The sequence below is a fragment of the Gobius niger genome (assembly GCF_951799975.1).
Source record: "Gobius niger genome assembly, chromosome: 18".
NCBI lineage: Eukaryota > Metazoa > Chordata > Actinopteri > Gobiiformes > Gobiidae > Gobius > Gobius niger.
Genome location: NC_136869.1, coordinates 19,733,701 through 19,756,213, shown reverse-complemented (window position 1 = coordinate 19,756,213; position 22,513 = coordinate 19,733,701). Strand labels below are relative to the sequence as shown.

The following is a 22,513-nucleotide window of genomic DNA, read 5'->3' as shown; positions in this document are numbered from 1 at the left end:
CAGAAGGTCGAATATTTAATGATGCCATACTTGATGTAAAAAGTTTGAGAACATTTTCTTATTTCTTGTCTAAGCTACAGCAAAATTGTGGTTTCATCATTTTTTCATCTGTCTGAGGACCACGAATATGCTTCCAGGTGTTCGTTGCTCTATTTCTCAATCAAAACTTTATCGATAACTGTACACATGTGTAAAACAGCTCAGTTACAGTAACCAGGCCAGTTTGTTTCTCTCGCTTATTGAAAGTGATCTTAAACACTGCAGGCAAAAACCTGTCAATTCATCAGTATCACCCTCCGAGAATAAGGACGTGACCCTCTGCGGCGCTCCCTTATTGCAGATGCGTGTCCTCCCCGCCCTCCGCCGCCAGTGTGCATCTCATACATTTTAAACCCGACTAACCCTTGGCTCCTGAGTTGTGCTGAGTGTGTTCTTTACCCTGTCGCAGCAGCACCGCCCTGTCTCTCATGGTGCCATCCTCCTTTGGCTCAACCGCCCCGTCGCCCCCCAGCGGCCTTTTACCTTCACCTGGCCACTTCACCTTCATTTTGGCAACACATTTGAACAAATTTAATCAACTAGGCTCCACAAGGTTTGTGCTTTGTATTGATGATTTCACAGACCTTTTTAGTAAAGCTACAAAGGACAGCTAAACTAGGGGACACACCATTTATTGCTATCAAATAAAGTAGTAGTAAAAGGAAAAAAATGGCTGTATTTTAACCTTTGCCTCACACAAATGTCAGTGTTGATCAGCATATTAACTCAATACGGGGGTCTCGGGCGTCCTCCCACAGCAAAATATTAAAAAATTCGACATTTTTAGCTGGTGAGATTTTGCTTGTGTGTTTTTCAAGACTGCTAGTGTAAGGGTCAGTAACATCTTCCGCAAACAATTTTGTCCACTTTAGTAAAGATTTGTTTTAGTCAGCACATTTAATACAGCCCTGTCTCCGTCTGTGACCCGCCTCTCGACCCTCTGTTCTCCTTGTCCCCTGTTTACCCGGTCACCTGCCACTCAACATCAGCCCACATCTGCCTGCCCAGGTCTGCCTGCGTCACTGTTAGATTGGCCGAGCTCCTTCCGCTGCCCCCACCACCGCTGTCACAAAGGGTTAAGGCCGCAGTGCCGCTGACGGAGCCTGTCATTCCTCTCTTCTGGTGAGCAGAGCTGTGACCTGGCATATGCCTGACCCACGTTTCGCAGAACGATGGAGGTTCCCCGGTACACTTTCTAGGAGCTGGAGTTCAAGGAGGCTTAATTTAGTCCGGGTTTATAGTATGTGCACTTTAAGTACTAGTACATAGTGATACGGACACCTCAAAGGTATGGCAGCAGCGTTGAGATCAGGGCATGGCTTGGATCGGGTTGTACTCTCTAGTCATTCTGTGTGTCCTTGTATGTAGGTTACTGACTTGAGTAACCTACTGACTTGATGGGTTTGTTTTTGTTAGCGAGGGTTAATCACATTCAAATTAAAAATGCATGTAGGTATTTTTTTCTAAATCATGCATCCTTATTGTATCTGGTTTTAAGACTGTCTGAGCCTCTTCCTGCCTTTCCAGAACTATCCCCATACAAATGTCTGAAGCCTGTCCCTATATTAAAGTATGGGGAAATATGTCAGCTTCACAGTGTTTTTATTCTGTGGTTTCTCTATCAATAACAAATTATACGATGTTTATTGGATGTCTATCCGAACCCACAAAAAGCAGAAATGGAGCTGTAGCTCAGAGGCCTCTTTTACACTGTTTGTATCTTAAGGGACTGTATGGAGTTTAAAAATGTTAAAACTAAGTATTTTCATCCTCCTCCATGTTCCAGCCATATTCTAATGTGTAGGATGAGCCCCGACCTATTCACCACTGCCTCTAAAATCCTGCACTTCAAAAGTTGTCTGTTTATTTGCTCATGATTTCTAACCAGGTTTTGACCTTAATGTGGTCGGGTTGACAACAGCTGAAAACATCTGCATCATTTATAATCTGTGATGTTTGATGGCTAATTGATTACGGCTAAAGAAAAAATATATTGAGCAGGCTAATGGATCCTGGATCTACAGTTGATGTCACAAAACTAGACAAGCTGCACGTGTACGTGTGTGTGTGTGCTGACTTACATTCAGGTGACGTGCTAATAGCTATCATATAAAATGTAGTTGTCACTTAGCGGAGCCGCAGGATCTTGTAATGATTGGTCTTGTCCGTGGCTTAGATCTGTTAAAAGCCTTTTTCACCCTTTGTTTGGGCGGACTGCTGTGTGGTCGACACGTTCAGCTGGGGGCCTTTCGTTTACATCGTTGTTACTTCCTAAATAACTCACATGTGAGCATTGCTAGTGTCAGTCTTGACCAATTCTGTCATGTTGTCACGGATCCAGAGATAGATCTAGAGATAGATCTAGAGATAGATCTAGAGATAGATCTAGAGATAGATCAATTTGCACACGCCCCAACAGCAGTGTTCCTTCTTGTTCTTTCAGTTTAATGGCGGACTGACAGACAAACTAAGGCGCATGCTGCCGCCGTCTGTATCATGCTTAGTTCATTGACGTTTAAACATGTAGCAGAAAACTTACGAAGACTGACCATCGAAGCGACTCAGGCCATAGGCACCCATGCAAAATGAGCGCTTGTTTGACTGGCTTTACCATGAGGCTTTGCGGCACTCTCTCACACTATTTTTTTTAGCTACTGTGAAAGACGCTATTGTATGTGGAAAAAGAAGAAAACATTGTAAAGATGGAGCCTTGATTTGACCTTGCGATCCACCAGTTTGCAAGGGAAAGCCGAGGCCTTGGTGGAAGTCTCCACTCTTCACTCTCTTCAGTGGCTGCTAGACTGCCTTCTAACATGCTTTCCATCCCCAGTTCTGATATCTATCTACAAAAAATAGTGTCATGAAAAGCAGCCAAGCGATGGACGCCATTATCAACTGTGCACACAACAGTCCACAATTAGCACTTGTATTGGAGCTGAAATTGCTGAATATTAATGAGCAATTTACAAACGGGTTTCCCTGTGGAATGAAAACATAGCTGGTGTAAGAGGATGTTTGTTTAATTTTGACTATAAAGCCTCACTGAGGGACCTCTATTGTTGCTGAATTGTGCCATAATGTGACATAATGTTGGTATTGTTTGTTGTCGTCTTGCCTTTTGTTGCTCCTGCAGTAATAATGAGCCTCTGTCACAAACTACCGCAAGTAGTCGCATTATATTACAATGGCTTATTAAATATTGATACAAAGTTCAGGTCACATAACCATTTAAGTTTATTGCACATCTGGAAAAGCCGCTATCTGCTTTGAGTGTAGAGACAACGCTCGTCCATTCCACTGTTTTTTGAGCTGAATGTTCACCTTTTACCAGCTCTATTCCCCCAAGGTGCTTTAAAAACCACTTGTAAATGATTTCTGGGAAGAGGGTTAGCAAACCAGAAAAGGTTAAACAGATTTAGTTATATTTGGCTCGCATACCTTTGCGTTGCTCTTTGTTGTGACATCTGTTTGGTAGTGGGCTGGGGCACACAAACATGTTGTCGGGGGTCTTTGGGGAGCGCTGGTCTGGTCGGGCACATCTGGGGCACAGTGTCACCGAGTTTACTGGGGGCACTCAAGCACATCAGTGAAGGGCCTCTGAGTGAACGCTACCACCGCACCACGCAACATGTTCATTAATGTTTTAGGATCCGCATTGCCCTTTTATTTGCAGTATTGTAAAGTGCATTTGTGTCAAGAAAATTGGCCCCGTAGCAATGTTTAGGACACTGATAGGCGTATCTTTTTTTTTTTTTTTAACAATCTGAAAGTTGTCTGTGGAAAGGAAATGCCAATATTGTATTTCCCTTCCATTAACAACTTTCAGGTTGTTATGAATGAAAACACACATTGTAACATTTTACCCACTCGTGTAAATGGAATAAAATGGAGATCCCGTGTTTTTTTGTTAACTTGTTAAAATTACAATATTGAAGCGTGAAATGGGTTCTTCACAATGAAAGCATTTTTTATTTTTTTTTTATTTTTTTTTTAACAAAAACTTGTAAACCGTAGTGTTTACTGAGCTTGACTTACTGAACTTGATAACCACAAAGATCTACAGGAAACCTAATAGATGGAGCACACCTGTCAGTACCTCCTACAGATAAAGGGGAACCTGGCATGAGAACAAGTGTCTGTTCTTCTGATTCAGAAGTTCTAATAAGGTCGTCCTCGTCTGGCTTTGCAAACAAAATGGTAGATCCAGAATAAGAATAAGAACTTTCATTATATAGCGCCTTTCACAGACATAGTCACAAAGGGCTTTACATGAGGCAATTACACATTCCCTACCACCACCATGCAACACATCATTCACCCTGGCCTTTTGTACATGTTTTTAGTGGTAGGGGAAACCGGAGTACCCGGGGAGAACATGCAAACTCCACACAGAAAGGCCCTGCCCAGGTGGGAATCGAACCTGGGACCTTCTAACTGTGAAGCATGAGTTCTCACCGCCGCCCCACCATCCAATAACCATCCAATAACAGATCACTGCTTCACCAAAACATGTATACCAGGTGTCAAGGAGGAAAGTTCTTGAGCGTGAAAGCAGACTCTTACGTACTTTTTTTAAACGTTTGGTTGTCAAGTATGTTGTCTCTTTTTTGGCTCTGGTTTACTCACCTCTCAGACCGCTGCCGTGTAGCACCCATGGACAGTTGCTGAATGAACTCTGGCTCTAAAACCCTGAGTGGCCCAACACTCCCCGCTCTCCCCTACTGTAACTTTACTATGAGCCGAACATCACCGACTCGTCTCCAAGAAGATGCTACTGCTTTGCTTTCCAAAAGGTTTAAAATGCATTATGCCATTTCTTAAAAGCTTTATAGCATTGTCGGTGCAAAGCTAATCCTTGGAAGTTTGTTTGGTATGGCTGCCATCATAATTTACCAGTTTTGCAAGAGTTTATGTAGGGCCAAAAACAAAACGGTATGAAAGATAAAATTGTGAAAATGTTGGAGTTTCCTGGGTGAAATTAACGCCTTTTTCTGTAACGTTTTCTTTCTCGTTACAGGTAGTGGAACATGGGGAACCTCCTGAAAGTTTTGACGTGCACAGATCTGGAGCAGGAGCCCAATTTCTTCCTGGACTTTGAAAGTGAGCGGCGGCATCGTTTTCTTTTTTCTTTCTTCCCTTCTTCTTTCCCATATTGATCAAGCGCATCTTTTAACGACATTATAAACTCCGAACTCTTAAGTCTTTTCCAGCCTCTCTTATCTTTCGCACTGTGATCCTTCCCAGCGGCTGAGCAATCAAATCTTACCACTAAAGCTTCTCCCGTTTCCATCAACCTGCCTCTTCAGTGTCGGAGTGTGTGCAGAATTTCAATCAGGGCACGGTAGAAGAGCGTATCCCCCCCTTCACGCCCCTCCCTCGTATATAAAGTTCAGTGCCGCGTTGCCTTGGGCCCCTCCACTGGGTTAGATACTCCACTGTAGCATTCTCACACTTGGCAAGCCGAGCGAAGTCTGAACCTTTTAGAGACCCAAAAACGACACCCATAGCACTGCAGAAAGTATTTCAGAGATTGCGTTTTTTTGATGCAATCCATGAGGTCTAAGGAATAGTAAAAATGGGAACATATTGAATGGTGTTTTTTTTTTTTCTGTAAACCGTTAAATCCAGATTAAGTTTAGTTCAAATATTAAACATGTCGCCCACGAGTATTAACGTTTGTGGTATGAACTGCTAAAGCACACAGGAATCATTCACATTTCAGAAAAGGTTGGTAGAGGTCGATACCAGTGGTTCTCAAATGATATGGCATCGGCAACCACCAACACCCCGAGGTTCAAGCCCAAATAAGCCAAATAACACTTCAATTAGTGATACATAATGCAAATAGTAATAAGCCATAAAGCTAAAGTAATGAACATGCAACTAAGGCTGAACAATATGGACAAAATGTAATATCTCTATTTATTTTAGTGATGATTTATCTCGATATCGATATAACTACAGGTTTGGTGGAAACCAAGCATTATTCAGAACAAATAAAAAACATAATACAAAAGAGTGCAGTTTTGATGAAAATCTATATCATTTATATCTTGCTTTTTCAATATTAAAGGGATGCTTCAGGATTTTTGACAATGGAATAATTTCCTTGTTTTCCAGAGTGTTGTTGATTTCTGGAGATTTATTTATTTATTTTTTATTCATGCAGACCTTATATTTGAAGAGTTCAGTGGTGCTAGGCTAGTGCTAGGCTAGTGCATGTCTATGGTAACTAGTAGCCTGCGTTAAAAACCTCTGAATTCCACATGTAGTAATGCCGGGCCGCAGGTAAACAAACTACTGTAGATCCGGTAACCGAGCAGATCACTTCACCGCTGCGTAGCTACAACCAGGAAGCTGATGCTGCTCAAATATAAGTTATTTTAAAGGAAAAATGGTTCTGTTTCAAAAATGATTCAGTCAACACAGACATAAATATCAGTAGTCTGGTGTTATGTGATTTGCCTCAGGTGCACTGTGCTACTAATGTAGGCCACTAGTTACCATAGCCATGCACTAGCCTAGCGCCAGTAAACTCTTCAAATATAAGGACTGCATGAATAAAATAAATATACATATCTCTAGAAATCAACAACACTGGATAACTAGGAAATGAGACCCTATGTCAAAAATCCTGAAATATCCCTTTAATATCTCTATCGATACCATAACGATATATCTTTCAGCCCTACAAGTAACCATGTGATTTTATAACAGTTTGTTGATTAGGTATTTTGGGATCATTAATGAAGTATACCTTGTGTGTGTTATGCTGTTACCTTTTAATGTCTTAACTACTACTACTTCTTGCAATAAAAAAAAAAAGCAACAAAGAAAGTGTAACAATATACAAAAAAAAAAAAACACTTAAAAGCTAAATGTTTTTTTTTATTCCTCTTGCAAGTTTACACAACAAGCCAAAGCTACTCAAATTAAGATGAAATATTTCTCATCAAAGCAAAGTTTGAAAGATCAACAGTACTTTTCACAGTGTACTTTTTGCATTACACCTATTCCATATTTCAAATTTCATATTTCTCGAGACCTCCTGGCGTGCATTAAAAATAAATTCCCGATTAAAAATGCATGTGAGCAGATCCGAGCTCCATTGCAGGTATTTTTTAATTATTTTTCGTGCAGAGCGGTTGCATGTCTAACCCTCCTCACACTTGGCACGCCGGCGCATCGCTTCAGGTGGTGGAAACATTTCTTTAGATGTATTCTTTTGTGGCACATTTTCCAGCCAAAAAACCTCTACCAAAAACAGTACGAAAGCCCTCGTCTCCCAAGAGCCGGAGAACAGTGCGCATTAGGTCGTTATCTTGCACCATTTTGTCGGGAAAGTGGGTGGTGTCAGACTAAATAGAAAGCGCTGGAAAGATGAGATTACTGCGGAAAAGAAACATTACCATAATTGGAAGTGGCGTATTAAATTTTCATTCGGCTCAAAGGATTTTACTAGATTTCCTCGACATGTCTTTTCGGACTGTGTGTTGATTAAGGATTAGGAGGACGCTTCAGGTCCTGCCCCCCTGACCTTGTTGTTGTTTGTTTTTTTTGTTTTGCAGATGCCCAGCCCACAGATGCCGAGCGGGAGGTGTGGGAGCAGGTGGACGCGGTGCTGAAAGACGCCAAGGGGATCCTAGATGAGCTCCAGGCGTACAAGGGGGCGGGGCAGGAGATCAGAGAGGTACGCCACAGCACCCTCTGCTTAAATCTGACATGATGGTTTAACTACAGCATATGCAAATGTTATCGCAAAATCAACTATGTATGTAATGTTAGAGAGGGCAGCCGTGGTGATATCAAGTCACACACTCTAGTATTTGGTTGTACCGCCTTAAGCTTTGATTACAGCGCAATCTAAAAGCTTCTTCAAAAAAGTGTCAAAATGGCAATGAAAACGAGTAGGAAAAGCCACAAAAACACAGCTAAAGAGTGATCATAAAGCAACAAAAAAGCCACAAAAGGCGATGAAAAAGTAGTGTATAAAAATGAATGTTACCGCTTTGTCAAAACTCCATATGTATATCAGTTTATTGTCCACTCAAGTCCATCATTTGTCACACTAAGTAATAATGCTAAGGGTTTTTGTCTGGCATCTAAAATTTACAAGTTGAAAAAAATATATTAAAAGGGAAATTTTAGTGATTATTTCTGTATTTTTGACCAGCAAATGTAGTTAGAATATAATGGTCCAAATATGGATAAAGCTCTTAAGAAAATCCTCTTATTGGATAGTCCTAATTTTACACTGAAAATAAATATCCTTGATTTGAAGTAAGGAGTCTTAAATGGTGCCGATCATATAAAAATGGGCCGTACTATAACTACTTTAATGTCCGTGCTGGAGTCCAGTGCAGCGTCTAATCTCGGAAGTGGCTCACAAGTTGCATAATAATGACATCACTCCTGAGCTCATCCTTTGGTGGCACATGAGCCACGGCTTATCAAAACACTGAACATCTGTCTGAGAAAATGTATCCTGGCCCTGGTTAAACCCGAGCAGGGACTCTCTAATTAAGTGATTGTTTTGTTCCCAGGCCATACAGAATCCCAACGATGAGGCGCTGCAGGAGCAGGCGTGGGCCGCTGTGGTTCCACTGGTCGGCAAACTGAAGAAGTTCTATGAGTTCTCCCAGAGATTAGGTAAGTTAAGTGTCCCACACAGAGCTGTAATAGCCGGGTCTCATCTGCTGCTATAGGTTGAGCTGTCTGTGTTAGTAATGTGCTAACCTTGACACAGTGAAGTCCTTTATGTAAATGCAGACGTCGCCTCCATACGTGACCTTAATTGTTTGCATGTGCATCTGCGATATTGACCGCTGAGCTGCAAAAGTCATCAGACAGGCAGGCAGGCGGGCACAGACAGCACATATACATGAATGCAGCCTACCATTATATAAGCGTTCACCCCCTGCGGCCCCGCACTCCTCAGTGCAGTCATCGTCTTCTCTGTGCATCGACCTCCCTGTAGGATGGGGTCAGATTTGTTTAATTAGCGTAGATTGGGGGGTGGGGCGGTAGGCTTACTGCTCCTGATCTTCTTATGACCCTGTGTTTGGGGGCTGGGGGGTGTGAGGGTGTTGTCTGCCATGCCTGGACGCTCGTAATCCCAGCGGCGGTAAAACGATGTAGTCAATGGGCGCCGTGCGCCTGTGTCTTATGTAATGTAATAAAGTAGGTCAGTGCAGCCTGGCTGCGCTCTCTCCTCAGCTCCAGGGCCATGATGGCTCCACTGTCGCTGTCGAGTCTGATCTGTGGATCAGTCTCCTCTGCGGCTGGTGCGGTTGCGGAGCGTGACGACTGGAGTCACCTAAAGACCAGGGAGGTGATGCTGCACAAGCTTATGTAATCAGCTTTGCATCAAACCGGCACAGTATATTCCATACTTTTCCCTGCTTTCATTGGAACCGAGTTTAACATTACTCCCTTTTTAAACCAGTTTACACTAAGTAAAACGTGATCTTGTTTTTAAGGAAGGTCTCCCGGCTCTGACTCTTCTCCACCGTGGCCTCATGACCACATTCTGTGTGCCCGTTCTGCTATGACCTGATGAGAGGGGACATATCCCTGCCCCACCCAGCACTCTTCCCCATACCACTCGCTCTTTTACTCTTGTTTTGACTAGGACACTGGGAAAAAATGCACTTGTAAAGACATTTCTAATCAGGCTCAGTGCAAATGCTGGCCCAAGCAGATGGGAGTCATTATTGAGTGGCAAACGCGCTCGATTTACAGTAGTGCAGCGCCAGCTCTGTGTCTATCTTGTAAATGCGTGGTTATCTTCAGACTGCGATCCAGGATGTGCCCTTTCTCCTCTGCTCATCCCCACACTGAACATAATCAGGAGAGAATAGTAATAGTTGGATAAATCTTCAAAGCCAGACCTATTGCCTCGGATATATGGTGCAAAATGTTATGTCATTCATGAATCTCCGTTTGTGTGTCTAGACGGTATTCTAAGCACTGTCTGCATCTATAAATACAGCCTCCCTGTGGGCTCCAGGCTTTCACTTATTTCTTTAAACTGTTTGGACCAGACATGTTAGTCCTGTAATATACTGCGTTTGGAGCCTGTTCAGAGCGTTTGGTTTCATTATTTCCTCATTTCCCTGTCGGTCCGCCTCATGCACGGTTAATTACAGATGTACAGGCATGCAACGAAACGGGCTTGTATTTACTTACTGTCAAAACAATGAGCCTAATCCTGTTTGAATCAAATCCCGCTCCCCGGCCCCCCTTTCTATTTCATGCCAATGAGATAATTAGTCCCATGTCTGGTGTGGATGCGGTCCCTCTGCCCTCCAGCCTGGCACTGGGCCCTGGGCAAGTCTGGGCATCGCCTCGGCCCCATTATCTGTCCGAGCCCAGTCGAGATGCCTTCGCTGACACCGTGCACTCTTCACATGTCAGGCCGCAGTGATCCAATTTAAAGAGACACTCTTCAACCTCAGCTGGCTACAATAAACAAACCAGGGCTTGTTTGATTCTCATAAAGGCAGCAGTTGTTGTTTACTTTTTTTGCATTATTGTATATATGCCTATATTACATTTAAAGGGTGCTAAACTGATTGAAAACACTTTCCCCCACCTGATAATGTCACACAGTGTTGCTCCTTTGTGTTTTTAAAACCCAAACCGCTTCATCTGATTCATTTTAATCATGTCAGAGCTCTACTTGCCTTCCTTTCAAATTATTTCTTGCTCTTACTTGGCGGTTAAAGGAGGCACCTTGACACAATTGGACCCATTCTGTGCTAAAAGTGTGTTCATCCCAGTGCTGTGATTTGGTAGCATGCTGTTCCACTGAAAGCTTGTTGTCATTCCCGCTATTGGCTGCCGAGGGCACTCCAGGCCAATTCACATGCTTGCATATTTTGCATAATATGTCCTATTATGCAAAATTGTCTTGGGCAATTTTCTAAGAGGGCAAGACGGACTCCCATGGCGATGTTTTTTGCACAGCAGCGGTCCCTCCCCAAGCTTTACCTCCCGCAGACCGCTCTAGACGGGAATATTTTCCGCTTCTGTGGGGGGTGGCGGGTATGTGGGCGCCCGTGCTGGTGTTTTGGTCATGTTGCTGCAGTGTGGAGTTTCCCCCGCACTCTTTAATACTGCTGCTAGAGCCAGACCATCGATCTATTCGGGAAGATGGGAAGTGTTGAACTCACAGTGGGAGAAATAGTTTGTCCTACGGGTGCTTAATAAGATGCACGAGCGAAGATGAAGTGCTCTTTGTAGTCAGCGCTGCTTATAGCACACGCGCCTCAGCCGACCACTTTTTTCTCTAAGCAACGCCCTCAGGCTACCGGCAAAAGCACTGGCGCACCGTTGTTTGTACGCAAGATACCAACTTTGTCTTGAGCAACGCTGTTGTTGCGCCAGGCGGAAGATCCGTCCCCTTAACTTCACTACAGCCACATGAGCCGCACCGCTCTTTCTTTATTCCTTCTTTCCTTTTATTGCAACAGCTGCGCAGTGAAGGTGAGCGAGAGGAGGAGGAGCTGGAGGCACTTAGTTTACAAAGATATTGCGTAAAAAACAGTGAAACTACTGGATATTTTGTTTTGGCTGTTGTACATTGGCCCCTTTTTTTCATTTTCAAGTGTAAAACAGTGATGAGGTGTGTTTGAGATGATTATTCCCAGATACTTGCAAAAGGCATAATAAACAAAAACATGACTTCATATTAAATAGTTCTTAAGCTTAAGTGTTTTGATCTATTGCTGTGTCACTTTGAAAAATATGATATGGGGGGAAAACCCGAGGAATGCTAGACTTTTTTTTTATCAGTGCACTATTGATTTTATAATACAGTACATTTCCGTGTAATGGTCAGCTTTTTCCTGAGTAATTTTCCTTAATAAATTAGCGCTTTCTCTAGATCAGCTAATTCCCTGATATATTGGAGCTTGCGCTGAAATGCGTAGTGCTGAAAAACCCATTCTTCAACATGCAGCGTTTTCCCGCAACCAATGACCTTTGCGTACTTCATTTCCAGCGCTGCTGCGTCGCCTGCTAACCGCCCCGTACATCTCCTCTCATATAAATTTTACTCGTGATATATGAATAGGCTGCACCGTTTTAACTGGTGCCTCCATATTTTTTGCCCACACGCAGAGGCGGCGCTGCACAGCCTCCTGGGAGCTCTGACCAGCGAGACGTACGACGACCCCACTCAGCACCTGGAGAGGGAGCAGGCGCTGGCCAAGCAGTTCGCCGAGATCCTGCACTTCACGCTGCGCTTCGACGAGCTCAAAGTGAGTCTAGTGGCTTCTCCCAAAGGCCCACACACTCCTTTTACCTCATGTCTGACTCTTTTAATCGTGCCTTTGATGCAACTTGGACCTTGTCGTGACCAGACAAACTGCTGATCAAGTCTAAAGCAACTGTGAATGAGCACGATTAGCGTGTCATTAGAATACAGTGTTGTGTGGGCTTTTATTTTTGCCAAGTTCATGTTCGTCTGGCTGGATTAACCGGATGAAAAAATGTGGTCCTGCTCACAAGTCACACGTGTTAGAGATTTTGCAGACGATTTTGGGAAAGAAAATAGTCACGATCATATCTTGATTTCCGATAAATGTGACCTTTCCTGCAGCAGCAAGTAAATGCTGCTATGCTGTGGTCAGACTAAAAGCTGCTTGCCAACTGTCCTGCTGCAGAGGCAAAGACACCTCTAAACCTCACAGTACAACATCCCCATGCCACCCCTCACCTGCCCCCACACTGCACAAATACACAAACATCTGCTGAGGATCACAAGACCACGACTTCACGGAGTTTAGCGCGCAAACAACTTAATATGTACATAAAGAATGACTAGTAAATAGTGCATTTATAAGTACAAAATATGGCTCAAACTTACAATTGCTTACAAAATGACTCATTTAGACCAAGAAACCTGGCGTGGTGATGGCAGTGTGGTGGTGCAGCAGTCAAGCGCACTCGCATCACACGGAGACATTAAACCCATCTCATTAGATAAATAATCTGGTCGTCTGGAATGAGTGGAGAAGCTATTGTTAAAATGGAATGGGCTTCTGCTTGTGAGCAACCCAGAAAGCACCGGTCTGTGCGACGCTTGTTGTCAAAATCTTAATCACACAAGACACTGACTGAACTCTTGGGCTACTGCGGCAAAAAAAAAAAATCTCAGAAAGCTCCCCAGGGCATTTTTCAGCAACAATGTCCCAATTAGTGCCCGGCGCCCAGACTGGCACCAAGGTAGGGGGTGTAAGGTGCCATGCCAGCCTTATTCACCGCTCTTCACACTCGTTTACTGGGCTTCTGACCTAGTTAACAGTGCGAGCCCCCTCTTCCCCCCAAAAAACCCCAGCTCCATGTCTTGTGGTGGAGGCAGTGGACACCGGCTGAGCGCCCGGCCATTGTGGTTGGATTAGAGAGCAGTCTGCGTGACTTTGACTGTGACAGGCCCATAAGGGAACGGGGGTAATTAGCTGCATGATGGGCCGTCACTGGTGAGCGAGCGGGAAAAAGGGGCGAGTTACGCCGCATCATAAAACCCATTGATTTATCATTTGCGGCGCTAAAAGGCAGTGACAAGCCAGATATGCTTGTAATTCCAATTTAGACTTCACAATGCTGTTCTAGAGCAAATGTTTTTAGTTTTTCCGAGAGGTTCATAGGGTTTTCTGTTAAGGCGTGAAAGGGGTGAAGCGTGGGGAGGATTCAGGAAAGTTATTGGAAAGCGGAGTTAATTTCACAAAGCTCATTACTTAGTTGCACCATTGCATTTTTTGCGAAAAACTCTTATGGCATTTTAGCTATTTTTAATGTTGTTGTTTTTTTTAATCAATCTTAATTCTCCTTTTGTTGTTATGGGAGGATTCCGTAGACACACCGAACCAAGACTCATTATTGCACGTAGGCAAAATCAAAAGTTAAGGTGTCAAGTTTATAATTGCTTATTGCTTTAGAGCTTTGGTACCTTTCCCGTGGTTCGACAAAGTGTTGACCTCACAGCTCTGTTTCCTGGCCCACACTCTAGCGCTGTAACCAAATGTGTCCCGACAGTCGGAGCAGAGACGTGGAGTGTCATAGCATTCAAATCCACTAAATAAATCTGTAATTATATCTCCAGTCTTTTCCTGACATTTACCCCCAAAGCTATACTTCTGCTTTGTTTGGTTAAAACGTCCTGTCAAAGCAAGTCCACGTCTCGCTGCAGGGGGCACCACCTCTTGACAAAAAGTGCTCACTCTTTTCAATTAAGATGCTTTGTTTTCCTTTTACAGATGACAAATCCTGCCATTCAGAACGACTTCAGCTACTATAGAAGAACGCTGAGCAGGATGCGGATCAACAACGTGCCGGTAAGAGCGCTTTTACTTTTAGGAAATAGCGTGTCAATGGGTTTCAAGTGATTCGTTCTGAAATTAGGACCATTACAATTAAAGGTCATTTCCATTTTTTAAAGGCATGTTCCTGCCATGAATTTCTTTCCATTTAATTTGAAACTATAGAATGTAATATCACGGCAACCCAACCTTTTACTCATTTATTTTGTGCTAATAGCTTCTGGGGAAATTATTAGTGACATTTTAGGGCTGCTGTGCTTTCATTATAGCAATAAAGCGGCTGGTTTTAATTTGCCTAATCTGTGCTTAACATTTAATTAACGCTGAATATTTGCACATGGCTTTTTTCTCCAGTAGCCTCTGCATTATGACGCACTCCTATATGGTTTTTGAATCATCACCACACGTTCAGGCAACTTCACTGATATAACATGAAGGTTTGCTAATAATAGACGATGTGCATTATAGATTCTAGAGACGCAGATGTGACTTGGGCCTGACTGGTATTGTCCTAATGCTAATGATTCGGACTAAATGACTCTCTCCATTTAGTCAGAATTGTGAGTAGGTGAAATTGCAGGTAGCTCTGAGAAATCACACCAAAGAATGGAGGCTTTCATATGATTTATGTAAGGCAAGCTTTGTGGGGGGAAAAATGCATGCACTTTTTTTAAAGCACTGTTATTGAGAAAGAGATTCTAACTTTTGTCAATGTCTCCGACCTCTGATGGAAAGGTCTGTGTGTAAATATGTTTCTGTACTGTTGATGGTCTGCAGGGTAGTCCAGCAGGAAACACTAATGTATGCTAATTAGGCTAGAAAGAAACGGTTCATTCATTTTTCAACCCTAACCCTTTCTAGTGCGTGATTGTTTTTTCTTTAAATGAGAAATGAACCGGCAACTGTCTTCTACCCGGAATAAATGGATGGACGTGTGCAAGTGGTAGAGCAACATATTGGTAAATGATGTGTTCAACCATAAAGGCAAAATGTACAAATGAAGTCACACATTGCTTTAGAATACAGACCACACGATGTCCCGTCCTCAGCTCCAAGTTAAATATGTACAAATCAATATTAAACAATTATAAATGAACTAGTCATGAGGCTCCGTATGTGGCATGTTGGGGCAGGAAGATCCCCTGTTCGATGGATACTGACGGCAATGCATCATACAAAGGGGCGTGGTCTAGCTGAAGGGCAAGAAACCTCTCAAGGGAATCACTATTTTTCACTCCTTTTAGCCGTTTTCTGGCAGACTATAAACATATTCATCCCACATCAATAAAGTCAAGCCAAAATCTGGTTCATATGTTTTTATTACAGCAAATTGTTCAGTAGAAAAACAAAAAACTGCACTCGTTGCATATGTAGCATGAAGCTAGCGTAGCCTCCTGGTTAGCCTTGTTTATTGGGCCGGGTGAAGCCCTTCTGTGTGGAGTTTGCATGTTCTGTGTCTACGTAGGTCTCCTCGGTGTACTCCGGTTTCCCTCACCACTAAAAACGTCCTTCATCATTGTTGTTCAGGTGCATTCATGAACAAATAGAACAGCAGTCAGACAGGCCAGCGATAAAAGCGTAAGACAAGTCATTTGCCTTTCACAGCACAATATCTTGCTGCAGTAAAAGCCTGTGTTGGTCCTTACAGACGCTAATGTTACTTACCTTCAGTTCTGCCTGTTGTTTAAAGCTTCGTTCCCGCCGGCATCATTGCTACCATCGATTACACTACTTCTCCAAGGACACAATGGAGATGTTTTGTCGGGTAAATAGTCTGATTGAGTTGTTTGTATATATGTGCGCAGAATGCAGTCAGACACCTCTCGCTTTAACCCGCCTTTGGGGAGGTATTACTCCAGACGGCACCATTAGGCAAATCGACGCAGACTGTTGTCGTTAGCATCTGTCACAGCTGAAACATCCCCAGCGCCTGTGCCCCACTCTCTCCCCGCTCTCCCAACATCACACAACGTGCAGATGAAACGCCGCCGTCCCCGCTGTAAACAGGCTTTGAGCGTATTGTCATCATTTGTTAAAACATTGGATTGCTTTAAGATTTTTGGGGGGGTTATTCTTATTCTGTCAGTGTTCTCATAAAAACACAAAGGCAGGATGTGTTATCATTAAAATATGCAGACAAATTTAGAACACTCTGTGCAAGAGACGCCTTGTTCTTTGAAAGGTCTTTTGAGTGTTTTCAAAGTGAAGAGCTGTGGAACGGATGCTGCTGTTATAGCAAAATATATAGTAAATGTGTTTAAAGCAAATGAATAATAGAATAACGTAATTCAAGCTGGTTGTGTATGTTTCATTAGGGAAAGGCCCTTGTGTACAATGTCATCAGAAAGTATACCAACCTCTCTAGTATTTTATTTCATAGCTGTCTGACAATAAAATCTGATAACTTCCTTCTCTCATGGTTAGGATTCTGTTTCAATACTACATTAAAATAGAGATGTAGAAGTTTTGTTCTGTTGATGTAGAAAGGCACACGAAAAAGACATGTTGGGGTGAAATAATTTGATCCAACTGCAACTGCATGGCAGAAGGATATATGTACTTCCTGAACTCGCTGTATTATAAGAATATTGTAATTTGAGCTCAGCATGGACGTGTATTAAAACCAGAGAAAGGCCGGTGTGTGGAAATGTACTTGGGCCTATAACTTGCACCAGTTGACAGATGCAGTCGAGGATGTAATATATGCTAATTGGGATTGTAAAAAAAACACGTGGCCAACTCCCATTGCTTCAATTACATAGAGCATAACAGCTATTTGTACAGTGCATGTACTTAATTCTTCTTAATTCGGTTATTTTTCCGCTCCAGCACTGTTCACAGTACGCGCTCGTTTTCAGTGAACTGGGAACTGGCTTCTGCAGGGAGTAAATGGATGCGTATTTGCGAGTAGTGGAACCAAGAAGTAATTAATGATGTGTTTACCCATAGAAACAGAGAGCGCAAATATTTACCCATAGAAACAGAGAGGCATGTTTAATTTGCCACGCTAGAATTAACCATCAGTGTAATGCCTCCTGTAGGGGTGGGTGATATTGACCTGTCTGTCTGAAGAATCAGTTTTTTCAAGTCTTGTAAACTATACATTTCTCGAGTCACAATTATGAAGAAATAATCACTTCTCAAAAGCTCTGCAAAGAGGGAAACCATCTTGAGCATCTTCTCATTTTGACTAATAATTATAATAATTCAAATTAAACCAAACGCATTATTTTGAATTTTTTGTCTATATCCCTGCCCAGTTTTGTCCTTGTACTATGACTTTTCTTCAGACCGGAGTCCCATAGGTCCTGTGTAAACTGCCTGTTAGAGGGGGCGCCACAGAGCCATCTTTTATTCTTTTTTCCTCACGGACCCCGCCCAAAAACAGAGGTCGCTGAGTACTAATTTTTGAGCCCTGTTACTTGCATATCGGTGAATGTTTGACTTTTTGCAGGCCGAAGGGGAGAACGAGGTGAACAACGAGCTGGCCAATCGGATATCGCTGTTTTACGCCGACGCCACGCCCATGCTGAAGACGCTGAGTGACGGCACGACGAAGTTTGTGTCAGAGGTACGAAAGACGACAACTGGAGACGGCACAATCCGTGTCACATGAGTAACGCTGATATTCCTTTTTGTTTTTGAAGAACAAGAACCTGCCCATTGAGAACACGACCGACGTCCTCAGCACAATGGCCAGCGTTTGTAAAGTCATGCTGGAAACGCCGTAAGTGAACGAGTCGATGCATAAGAAAAGCTAATATTCGTGTAATGATTGGTCTTGGTCTTGGTCTTCTTACTTTTGGACACTCTGCTTCCCTTATGAATATTTCAGACTGTAAAACATAATGTGCCAAATTCCGATGTGTCCAACGATACTTATCAAAGCTCATATAATGCTGAAGATCTTCCCTTCTTACTGATGTCGTAGGGAGTACCGGAGCCGATTCTCCAGTGAAGAGACGGTCTCCTTCTGTCTACGGGTCATGGTGGGAGTCATCATCCTCTATGACTATGTTCACCCAGTCGGAGCTTTCGCCAAGTCCTCAAAAATCGATGTGAGTACACTAGTAGTACACTTAAGTCTTGCCACTCACTGACCACTGCGGAGACTAACTGTTTTTGCTCCACAGATGAAAGGCTGTATCAAAGTCCTCAAAGACCAGCCGCCCAACAGCGTGGAAGGCCTTCTCAACGCTCTCAGGTGTGTTTCACTTATCTGTGTTCTTAATTGTGTCCTCGGGTATTTTTAGACGTAGGTTAAAAATGTTAAAGAAACAAAATGCCAATCCAGGTGTTGTTGATGACGATGAATGATGTTTTTTCTTTATAGTGACAAGAAAAATGTGTTCAGGTCCTGAAAAAACTTTGGGTATTGTTGAAATACAGACATCGTCTTTGTAAAACTTGATCGCTACCTGTTGTCTTTCCCTCGGCTCCGCATGTGATATTGTGCTTGCGATATTGTGGGCGCACAGCTGTTGAATGATATGCAGGACCCGCTCTGGCTTCTGGGATTGTGAATCATCTTACACTCGGCCAGTGATCCGGTCAGCTGAGAGGCGCGCACGTTTGTGTCCAGGCGTCAAAAGCCTTTTCACATGGGACATTAGATCTGACACCCTGACCACCCTACCAATCCACTCACCCAAATCTGAGCTGGCTGTCCCACGTGCCCACAGCTGCTCGGCCTGACGGGGGCAACCTCGTGTCTCTCTGGAAGCGTCATCCAGAGCCCAAGGCAGGCAGGCTCTGTCCAAGTGCATGCCGTCAACCAAAAATATCCTCAAATAAATCATGACGATGGGAGACGCTTGGCTTAGTTTTGTTGTACAGTATTTGACTGTAAATCGTATAAAAGTATAAATATGAAGATGGTATTGCAAGTAGAGAGGTCAAGTTGGATTGATTTGACACATTTCAGGGCTGTACAAGCTCATTTTACTTGATGCTCTTTTAACCATGTTATACTGTGGTTTTCTCATCAAAACATACCTAAAGTTCTGTTTCTTTCTTTATGCATGAATAAAACGCAAAACGCTTGCCTCCACCTGCTGATGCTAAGAGATGGTGCCTCTGTATTGCAGATGCAGCTGCACTGGACTAATTTATTTTAAGTTACAAAATATGAAATGCCAATATAAAAAAATGGCTGAATAATAATCAATAAAACTGCAGTTCTTCTCAAAAATGTGCACCTTTGTCGAGATTTGCACCCTGTCGTGCGAAGCAACTTCTTAGAGACGTGCGAGAGTGAAGTGCTCTTTTCTTTCACACAACCCACGAACTGTTCCTTATTTCAGCCTCGTTATATTTTCCTGCTTTTTTACTCATTTGAAAACGTGAAACATTTGATTATTTATAAAAGAGGAATTCATGCTCTTGGTGCAAATGTGTGCGGCACAAAGAGCCTTTTAATATTGATTGCATTGATATCATGAAGCTTTTTTTTTAATACTTGGGCTAAATGCACTCGACTAAAGAGGCTGCTGAAATAAGTTTCTGTCAGTGGAGTCTGTGAAAGAAGAGGGAGCACTTCGCTCTCGCATGTCTCGACTCTTGAGGCAGTTGTTTTGCGCGAAGTGGAGGCAAATCTGGAGGAGTGCGCGCTTCGACAGAACACCACCTTTTCCATACATATTACCGTCTTGAGCGATGATGCACCCATTTGAATGTTAACCATCTCATCTGCTTTCACTGGAGCTCACATTTGCAACATGTGCAATATATCAAAAAATATAACGGCCCCATAGGCATTTGTGTCTGACAAGCATGCAAATAATGCTGATTATGGGGGACATTTTAAACCAGTCTGCATTGTACTTTTGGGATTAGTTTTAGTTTTATCCATGGATGTCATTTTGATGTGTTCAGGGCTCTAACTATTGATACATTGTTTTAAATTAGGTATTATCTTGCTCACTTTGGTTGTATCTTATTTCTGCTGCAGAAATGCTACTTTATTTCATAATCCTAATAATTTTAAATCACCAGACTTGTTCTGAGCTGTTCTGTGCTCAAAGTTTGTTCACCTTGGCGCCACTGATTTGCTACGCTCGATTAGTGTAAAGTTCTGTTCATTCACGCTCACGTGTCATTCCCACAGCTGTCTGCAGAGGGCGCTCCAGGCTCCAGTTCCTGACTTGCCCACTCTTTCACTCATTGCTTTCTTTTTGCACATATTATTTCAACATAAGACTCAAAAGAATGATTTAAAGTTACCATTATGCATGACATTTCCACTCTAGTCTTTGACATTTCCAAGTTGAAATGAATATTTTGGGAGGTTGAGGCTCATTGTGACAGACGACGAGTCTTAAATCTACAAAACCACTGCAGTTCGGAGTCTTGCGCATCAAACACATGTGCCCGGGGATATGTGTAAAAGCACGTGCATAGCTATAGGATGTCGTTTCCTCAGACTTTTGTTAATCGAATGCGCCTCTCAGCTGAATTTCAATGAGGATATTTTGCAGAGCGCACATCGCGAAACATTAACTATGATTGCACGCTGATGTCCTATTCATTGTTTCCCCCCCTGCAGGTACACGACCAAGCATCTGAACGACGAATCCACCAACAAGACCATCAAGAGCATGCTGCAGTAGAGCCGAGCTGCCTCGCCCTGCTTACTCCTGGGGAAACGCCACTGTCCTGACTGCACAGAATGTCTCTTCGCTATTTTGATTTTTTTTTTCCATGGAGGAAAATGGCTCACTCCGCCCCAGCTGTTTGTTTTTTTTATAATGCAACATGCTACTGCCATTACAAACGTCTTTTTCGGTGCCAAAAAGATGTTGATGCTGAGATGCTTTCCGTAAACAGGCCACGCTTGAGATGGCAGCTAAACGAAAGCATTGTTTTTAAGTCGTCTAGTTTTGTCGCCCTGCGTAAGGGACGGGAGCGCTTTGACTTGAAAAATGTAAAAGAGAGAGAGATATATATAGAGAAGTATATATTATTGTTTGATTATTTAAGATTATGCCCTCTGCATGATGATGAAAATGATGTCTTTCCTTATTTAAAAAGTTGAATTTGTCTGCTCAATTGTGCATTAAATGTTTTGTTATCGAAATGGTACTTGTCTGTGAGATAAAGAGTACTGTTTTTATATTTTTTATAGTTTTTAATTTTGTGCGTATGTCTTTTTTTTTTTTTCATAGTTGTGTTATTTTGATTTGAACTTCAAACTCTGTGATATGTGCAAATCAAAAAGTGTCATTGGGAGGCTGTACTGTTGCTGAACAGTAAACTGAGGCTGGAGAAATTAAAGAAGAAACTCTTGTTTTCTACCAATGACTTCTTGAGTTTATTTGCTGTTTTTTTTTTAGGTCAGCTATTATTTACCCACTGGAGAAATGTTTGGGGCAGTGGACAGCCATGACCCAAGTACCCCACCGTTTAATAAATTAAATAAAATACACAGATTTATTTCATTAGATATTTTTATTGTTGGAAATGGTGTCTTTGCTGTGAGCGGCTCACTTCTGACGGCCTGACTGTAACTTTAATTGGAGCGGGGGACGCCTCCAGCTTGTCTCCATGGAGATGTTGACCAAAGGCAGCCAAATATGAGATTTAAATAGACTTGGACCTCATCAAAATCTTTCTTTTTTTTTCATCATTCACAGCAAAAATGGTGTCAAGCTGGTCATTTAGAGCGTGTTTTGTATTGAAGAATCAAAAATGTTAAGCAGTGTTCCTTTAAATCTAAAAAGCGCCTTTTATCAATGGAGTCTTAGATATTGTGAGCTATCTGGCAGACATTAAAATTGTATATTCTTTTGAACGGCTCTTTGAAATGATCCCAAAGGCTACGGCTCCCAGTAAAGAGCTGTAAATCGTATCACTAAATGACACACAAAAGGCCTCATGTAGACTTCTTGGTGTGAAGAGAAGACCGGTTTTACAGGATTAAATTAGGCTGATGACTCTAACCACTACTAAACTTTCTCGCTGTCCAAATTGGAAATTGATGCAGGAAGACATTTCTGGATTGAGGTGTCCAAAGCTCCATGAAGTTTTCCATAAGACCGCTCTGTAAAGCAGGTGCTGTGGCTCCCAAGATGTTTTTCTTTATTTTGCAGAAGTTTAAATTGTACCTTAGTTAGAAACCCCTACTTATATTATGGACAATGCTACTATTTGTG

At 42.6% G+C, this 22,513-nt stretch overlaps 1 protein-coding gene across 2 annotated transcripts in view; it reads left to right on the top strand.

Moving 5' to 3' along the window:
* fam49bb (family with sequence similarity 49 member Bb) overlaps positions 1-21,632 on the top strand; it is a 37,309-nt gene extending 15,677 nt beyond the window's left edge. For both annotated transcript variants that reach the window (XM_079576164.1, XM_079576165.1), the window contains exons 3-12: positions 5,057-5,139; positions 7,608-7,729; positions 8,583-8,688; positions 12,163-12,302; positions 14,301-14,378; positions 17,818-17,934; positions 18,011-18,090; positions 18,295-18,421; positions 18,497-18,567; positions 20,908-21,632. In XM_079576164.1, coding sequence (XP_079432290.1) covers positions 5,067-5,139; positions 7,608-7,729; positions 8,583-8,688; positions 12,163-12,302; positions 14,301-14,378; positions 17,818-17,934; positions 18,011-18,090; positions 18,295-18,421; positions 18,497-18,567; positions 20,908-20,971 — 978 coding nt within the window. In that variant the 5' untranslated portion in view covers positions 5,057-5,066 and the 3' untranslated portion in view covers positions 20,972-21,632. The remainder of the gene's footprint in view (positions 1-5,056; positions 5,140-7,607; positions 7,730-8,582; positions 8,689-12,162; positions 12,303-14,300; positions 14,379-17,817; positions 17,935-18,010; positions 18,091-18,294; positions 18,422-18,496; positions 18,568-20,907) is intronic.
* Positions 21,633-22,513: the final 881 nt, after the last annotated feature.